The 8,225-nt window shown below is 38.8% G+C and overlaps 1 protein-coding gene across 1 annotated transcript; it reads right to left on the bottom strand.

Annotated features, from left to right (window-relative positions):
* Window positions 1-450: 450 nt before the first annotated feature.
* Window positions 451-5,465, bottom strand: LOC109242713. Its single transcript, XM_019409561.1, has 2 exons — window positions 3,096-5,465; window positions 451-701 (listed from the first exon to the last, which is right to left on the bottom strand). The coding sequence occupies exon 1, from the start codon at window positions 4,936-4,938 to the stop codon at window positions 3,151-3,153; it is 1,788 nt and encodes a 595-aa protein (XP_019265106.1). The 5' UTR covers window positions 4,939-5,465; the 3' UTR covers window positions 451-701; window positions 3,096-3,150.
* Between the last annotated feature and the right edge of the window lie 2,760 nt (window positions 5,466-8,225).

The raw sequence follows: 8,225 nt of genomic DNA on the forward strand, positions 1-8,225 counted from the left end.
GATAGTTGCGGATGAATTGGGCATGATGAACCCAGAGCATGAGGATTACGAACCAGAAACGGAATCAGAAAAAGAAGATGAGCAAGTTGTAAAGTTGGCTGAACCTTCAAAGAATGCTGTATATAACTGGGATGGTTTATTTGACAAGCTGAAAGATATCGGTTGGCCTGATGGTTTGGATTGGAGTCACAGGCCAAGGAGGAGGAGCAAGTAGGAGTGGATTTGAATGATGATTGTGCAAGGGATCTCTCTTTCTACATGCAGGCGTTGGAGAGGAGGAAGGCCAGAGAGAACAAGAATATATTTATTTAAAATAAATAAGGTGTTAACCTTTGCTATAGGAGGTATAAATTCCAAAAAATTATCGAACTAGTTAGCAGTCTCTAGTTAAGTTGCTTTACAACTGCAAGACCATAATTTATTTATTCTCGTGTTTAGCTATATGTTTAGTACCATCACTTAAAAAGTCGGTATCTATTTCTGCCTTTTAATTTGTTTTACATTCTGAATTATCACTGCATATTCTCTATAATTCTGATAAGTACAAGCACATAAAAAATTCACTTCATGACCACCCTCTTTAACTTCAACAACACAGATAGCAACTTTCCATACAATGTACTCTTTATGAAGAAAAAAACAATTCATCTACATTACAGTACAGTATCTGATATCGGGTAGTTATTCACAGGTGTAATTTCCTGCCAGAAACAAAAATCAAATGCAAATTAGAGATAAAACCTAGTGAATAATGTTGTCAAGAGATCAATGCACTACTTTTCATCCATAATTTCTCAAATATCCTTATGATATATTGATGGGTTAAAAAATGCCCTGTATTATCGCATTCATTTATTCGAACAAAACAAACTCCAAAGGGAATCTAGTTCCCAAAAACTATTTCTTGTAAAAATAAAGAGAACGAAAGAGTTAATGCTCATCAAAACCACCAATATTTTGATTCAATAAGAGGCTGGTCTACTAAGATATGAGGTTTAGCACCTATTAAGCCTTATCACAAGCCAGCTTACAAATGCATATAACCTATGAGCTTAGCAGGATAAACGCTCTCCTTTGACATACTCTCTCTCTCTCCTTCTGTAACTAAGACAACACACATAAAAACAATCCCTCTCCCCCGCCCCCGGAAAAGGAGAACTGGAAAACAACCTATACTTCCGATTTGCTGACAGCAAATTTTATCCATTTTGTACCACTGTGTACATTAAACATGAACATCAGAAGTGCATATTTAACATAACATGATTCCCCTGCTACATATTCTATTTGATCCAAGGTGCACAGATGAGTATGATATCATAGTAATGAAGTTCTCTCTTGGAAGCTGCTTAATGAAAGATTTTTTTACGTCACCTTTTATGAACGATATCACTATTCATTAATATCTTCATTGCATCTCTCGAGGAAGCTGCTTTTTCATTCTAGGATTCTGAACTTTATGAGGGAATCACCTCTTATATATTATCCACAAAAATAAGACACGCTTTAAAATCCAAAGCCTTTGCCCCCAAGGCTTTGGTCTAGTAGTAAAAGTGCAGCGCCTAATGTGTGGGTTAGACGCATATCACGCGTTCGACCTACCAAACACAAAAGCTTGGTATTTAAGTGGAAAAGGGTCGAGAGGCGGGCACATCATCCACCGAGTTTCAAACCTTGCGCTATTTGCCCTCGGGGAATTCTCAGTTATCAAAAAAAGGTTCAAAGCCTTACGAATCTGAAATCTAGTTATCACTTACCAATACGGGTGAAGCTTTTTCACTAGACATGAAGATAATGGACTTCATTTTCCTTACAGAATAAGTATATTAACTATTCAAGTTTGTGTCGGATTTCAATTTGATGTGACGCATCGCACCATACTTGAAACAGTTCCAAGCAATTCAACTTTTTATACTAGAATACGGTCTGTAAATAATTATAACTGTATCATCAGTGTTGTATGCTCAAAAGTGTCCAGAAAAGGAAATAGCAAGCAAGTAACAGGAAAGAGGAAGAAAAAACAACTGGTCGAAAAGAGAAAAGTTGTTGTAGCTGAACTGACTGTCCACTGCAGAAATCAATTCGTAAAAGGAATTTAGGATTTTGCAAAGATAATGTGAGCTAGACAAGCCTATTTAGATTTGGCCGAATCCAAAATCTAAAGATAGTACTATGGCTCCAAACATCTTTCTAATTGTAAGATATCAATTCATCAGTTTTTGAAGGAAATGGCTTAGTACATTGTAATTGTAAGGATTACAAGATCTGACTGAAAATGGTAAATAGCCTTGTCGATTAGTTCTCATGTCCTTCCTAGTAAAACATTGCGTGTTCGAAATTTAATCATTTTATACTGAGAAAGCGGGACCACCGTCTAAGCCTAAGTACTCTTCCATATCTGATAATGTACATACACGACGGGAATTAAAAAGACCATATTTAGAGTGATAGAGAACCTATGATGCAACCAGAACAGTCAATCCACGAGCGGAGCATATATCCTTTACTTTGTGTAAAGTGCATTCTGATCGGGTACCAATCAAGATGAGATAAAGCTATCTTTCGCAAAATCTATGTAAGTAGGGTGTATGAAGTCAATGGCCCGAGCCAGAGCACTCAATGGTCTAGGGTGACCACTTTCACTTAGGTGAAACAATACGTTAAAATAGAAGTAACTAGGGAAAACAAAAAGATAAATTTCATTTTCAAAACTCCGCGTGCATACCCAATCCAAACTTAGGTGAAACAATACGTTAAAAGGGAAGTAACTGGCGGCGCAACCACAACTTCCACTCCCTTTCCCCTCATTAGTTTTTATCAGTTTTACATCTAACAGCTTCAGAACAACTTCAAATGGCAGACACAATCAAGGGCATCAGCAGCCCAAAAAAATGAAAGACAATAAACCGAAAGAGATTGTAGTTCATACAAGTCACTAAGTCAAATTCGGCACCGCATGTGATGTCCCGCCTCAGAGAAATAATCGAATAAAAGCGAGCAAGGTAAAATGAATTTCACAAATGATAAACAACGCACTCATAGATCAAGATAAAAAGTACTACAAGATTATCAAAGAGAATGATGAATCCTTTTACCTGTATAATTCAGACTTCTGGCGAAGAACCACTTACGCAAGTACTAGCTCAAATGTCAGACATTTGATGATGTCCTGGATTCCACGGACCAATTTGTAGGTATGCCGGGATCAGGGGTTGGATGAGGAAACGTATCTTCATGCACATCTGATACAGGCTCAGAGCATTTTTTCCTTTTGCTGTACTTTAACAAACAGCGGTCCTCCTGCGCAATGCAGCTTTCAGCCTGCGTTGTATTTTTTGCACAAATCTCGCCAACAGTATTATCTCCATCAAAACTCAAGGGGCACAAGGTGATAGAATCCTGCAAATGCAAGTTATGCTGTGAACCTTCTCGCTGAGAAACTCGAAGACCACAAAAATCTCTACAGTCATCACCAAGATTGTGCTCCGCTTTAATAAGGTCAGATAAACCAACCCTTTCTTCGCACATCTTCCTCTTTAGTCTGCTCCGCTTGTAAGTAAGTAACTCAGGTTTTGAACAATCAGAATCAACACTAGAACCATGCTCCTTCATTGTAACACGTGGTGGGGCCTCTGAACTAGTCTGGCCGACTTTTTCCTTCAACCTAGTGCGAGAGTACACCATAACACAAGGAGGGCCATCTGAAGTAGTCTGGCCGACTTTTCCCTTCAACCTAGTGCGAGAGTACACCATAACACAAGGCAGGGTCTCTGAAATAGTCCGGCCAGCTTTTCCCTTTAATCTAGTGCGAGAGTACACTATAACACAAGGCTGGGTCTCTGAACTAGTCTGGCCAACTTTTCCCTTTAACCTAGTGCGAGAGTACACCTTAAGCCTCTCGCCTGGATCATTAGAGAGAGTTTGGCCTAACTCTAACAATTTACGGGACACATTGCTCGATTCCAGCATTTCTGGAGTATCCACATAGCTGGAATTCGTAGGGCATAAGGTTCTTGAAGTTCGTGGCGAGCTGTTCATGGCGCGATGCAATTGAAACGCCAACTCTGCGTCATTTACAACCTCAGTTTCATTAGTATCATCACTGCTTATACTACTGCTTTTCAGCAACACTTTATCCTTATCCTTCTTGGAAGCAACTAATTCCGATGCATTGTTCTTATTCTTAGCATTGTTCACGGCATTTTTTGCCACGACAGCCTTTCGCAAAGTCTTATACTGCGCTTCCAGCGCCAGTACAACTGTCCTTTTGGCTTCAAAGTTAGTAATTTCTTCAAATGATTTAACATCACTACTAGTATAATTCTGTGTCTTTAACACATGCTTTTTAAAAAACCCAATTGATTTCCTAAAGAATGTTGGAACCCAACAATCTATACAAACCGTAAATTCCGACTTTACCCCTTCTTCTTCTTCTTCTAAGCCCCTAGAAGAATAAGACCAAGGTGCAGAATTCCCATACCTGATAACACAGTCCTTGTGGACACGCCTTTTGCAGCTGCTACATTTGAAACAATCAGAATCGGCCGTGTTGTTGAAACAGTAAGGGCATGTTTGGCCGGAATTAACACTCCTGATGCACTTCTTGCAAAGAAGGACTATCCGCCAAACGCTGTCTAGGGTTTGAAGGCGGTCGCTGGGATCAGTGTGGTTGATTCGGAGACGGCAGCCGTGACAATCTGACAAATTGGCCAAGTCCCTCGTGACCCTTTTGGGCAATTGATCAAACGCGGATGATGATGATGAAGTCGAATTTGTGGAGTGAATTGGAGCGAAATTTTTAGGGTTTGTTGAAGGACTAGCGGTGGCAAGTGGTGGTGGAGGTGGCGGTGGACGCGGCGGAGGATGGCGGAAAGATTGTCTGTTTTCTGGATGGAGCGAAGGTGTCATCTTCAGGAGATCGTTAGGTTTTTGCGCCATAACCGTATTTTCTCATCGTTTCGAGTGGTAGGTTCACATAAACCGGCCGGACACAGTACTAACTCATCGTTTGAATACATCATCATTTTAACTCAGTTGGGTGTTGGTTTAGTTAAAAAAAGAAAATGAAATGCAAATATCATTTCATGAATAGTATAAGTTACTTATAAAAATAGTATTTTCGATTACATGTTTATAAGAGTGCTGAAGAGCAAATATTTCCTAATAATTCAGTCCTCAGTGCCTTAAATCATCCAAATGTTGGATACGATGAAGTATATTCTGGAGGTTTGAATTGTTGATTAAGTGATTAAAGTGGAGGGTCATGAATAGAGAAAGTGTAAATGTATACGAGGATCTTTCGATATCAATCGTGAGTTTATTCCTAATGTAGCTCAAGCACAAAGGGATGTGAATTAATTAATAAGGATGTGCGCAAGAAGGAAAATACAAGAGTTATAACATAGGCTTTTTGATCCGGAAAATGTTAATGACAGGTTACAGAAGATAGATTAATATGACATTATACAAAATCTAAGAACTATGTATAAGGTAAAATTGGGATGCTATATTAGGAAATGAGATGTTTAACGGTAGTGATTGAAATTTTGTCAAATATCCAATTCATAAATCCTTTTGGGATTTCCTTAGGACACTGGGGATTGAAATAAGCTTAAACATTTTTTACCCATAAATGATGACTTGCTAAGAGAATGGGGGATGGGTTGTCTGAATTTGTCCTTCTGGAGAATGAGAATGTGGAACATATGTTATTTAGTTGCCCTTGTTCTCAACTTGTGTGGAAATTGAGTAAGAATAATTAGGATGTTTTGGAGAACATTTGGTGACCTTTTCGTGTGCTGGTATCTGTTGGTCTCAAATACTAAGACTTATTTTATAAATCAGCACAGATACACATTTTGATTGTCATAGTTTTAATTTTTATGTTACATACAGGTAATCAATGTATAAAAAGAACAGAATGTAAAAATGATCATGCACGTTGTTTGACCAAAACGTATTAACTTTCGGTTAAAACGATTATACTTATATAATGACGGATTAAATCTAGTTAATGATAATATCTCTAGATGAGAGTTCCAAGAATGCGGCTAACATTAGACAGATCTAGTGGGGGGTTGGCAATAGCATTCATTAAATATTCCAAAGGTATGAGCAATAATGGAGAGATAATTGACAATAAATAACAATAAATAGCATTTAAGTAAATAGGAGAAGTGATTCACCCAATAAAGGATGAACTAGATGATTGTTCCTCCTAACAATGATGAGTGATAGAAAATCCTAGAACATTCGAAATATTCTCGGATCTGGTGAAAAGATGTGGAATAATATGAACAAGAATCTTGATAAAAAGGCAGTGTTTGTATCTTTATCTGAGAGAATCTTTACCAGAGATCTGTTCTTAACAAGTGAATGTCACATGCCTCCACTTTTTCTCTTTATATGGGATATACCCCAACAAACCTTAATAGTACAAGTCCAGAGAATATCCAATGGAATATTCTCTTTAATGTCTTATTCTAAAGAAACTAGCCATTATAGCTCCGTCTGTGGTGCTCGACCTCGACCATTGTTGGCACCTCGTGTGAGGCCCCGTAAAATTTTTGGCTCATAAACCAGAATCTTGTGGTGTCGGCTCCGAACACGTGTTAGGAATGTGTAGAATTCTTCGCGGCTCGCAAGCTCGCCGCGGTTCGGAGCCTTGGTATTGATCTAAGCTTGTAAAAATCAAAAGAAATCAATTTTTCCAGAAAATGCTATTATGCGGTCAAGAATGCGGTCGCAGATCCGGTATGCGGACCGCATTCCTAGCGCATAGTGAAGCAGTGGTTTGGTTAAAACTTGAGGTCAAGATGCTGTCCAAAATGCGACCGCATAATTGATATGCGGACCGCATTTCTACCGCAGAGTGGAACAGTAGAGTTGTCAAAATTAATATTGAAAATGCGGTCTATTATGCGATCGCATAACAAATATGCGGACCGCATAGTCGTCGCATATTCTCCTTTGAATTTTGTGAATATCAGTTCTGCGGTGCACTATGCGACCGCAGAACATGAATGCGGACCGCATTCCTGTCGCAGACCCAAACAGAATCCTCAAAGTTTTGGGGGCAATTCTGCGGTCCAATCTGCGGACCGCATTTCAACTCTGCGATTGCAGAATGCGATCGCAGATCTTGCTCGGTTTCTATTTTTCTAAATTTTAAAACCCGACCCCTTTTTGTAATAAAACACCGAACCCCTCATTCTTTAACGATCTTCTACACAAAATAAGAGAGAGGAAGAGAGGGTCTTGAGAGAGAAAGTCATCTCCTCCAAAAATTTGATTCTTCAAAGCTATCCGGGCCGGGAAATCTCAAACTTATCTTCATCCCCTTTCTCTTGCAGGTAAAATCCCTAACCCTTTTCATTGAATTTCAGGTTTAAATTAGGGGGGGGGGGGAGTCTCATGCATTGGTTCTTGGAAATAATAGCAAAAATTGTGCATGCGTATTTATTAAAACCTAAAACCTAGTGGGGGTAATTGGGTGGGAGCAAAGACTTATGCAAAGAAGGGATTGATAACCTAAGTATGTTCGGGTAGTGGTTTTGAACCTTGAATTCTAAGTTACGAGTATTAATTTGTGCACTATATTGCCGTTGCTAGATTTTAGGTGAATTGGAAGTAGAAATTAAAAAGGGATTCAACTCCAGGTATGTATGGCTAACTTTAACCTTTGTAAAATCTCCATGCTTGGTGTCCAAATACTTGGTATGTGATATCTTCATGGATTAGTTGTGAAGTTGAACTCTTGTGAGTAGTATGTGTTTTCTTGTGTAAACCATTTGTGAATTCATGTCAAAGTTGTGCCTTAAACGTTGTTGGTTAAGACGTCCGATATGGTTGTGTAAGTAAATGGCAATAAACCAAGTTGTAATTGCGAACGTGTTATGTGGTAAGAACCGTGGAATAAATGATGGAAAGGAATCGAAAAATTGGTGATATTGAAATAACTGTGGTAACACCCTTTGTGGCTAGCTGTGGAAAATTATTGCTGTGATTTAAATGGTACAACGGGCTGTCGAAAAAGATGGAAATGGCATTGATAGTCATATAAACTCTGTGTGAGTTGTGTTGTTGTTCTTTGAGATGTGTGGCTGTTGTTATTGGGATTTGTTGTCGTATCTCCTGAAACTTGTTGCTGTTCTCCTTGTAAATTGTTGTTGTTGTTGTGCTATTGTTTATGAATTGTGATTGTTCGGTGGGATCGGGTTGCGCGC

The sequence above is a fragment of the Nicotiana attenuata genome, unplaced genomic scaffold (genome assembly GCF_001879085.1).
Source record: "Nicotiana attenuata strain UT unplaced genomic scaffold, NIATTr2, whole genome shotgun sequence".
Classification (NCBI taxonomy): domain Eukaryota; kingdom Viridiplantae; phylum Streptophyta; class Magnoliopsida; order Solanales; family Solanaceae; genus Nicotiana; species Nicotiana attenuata.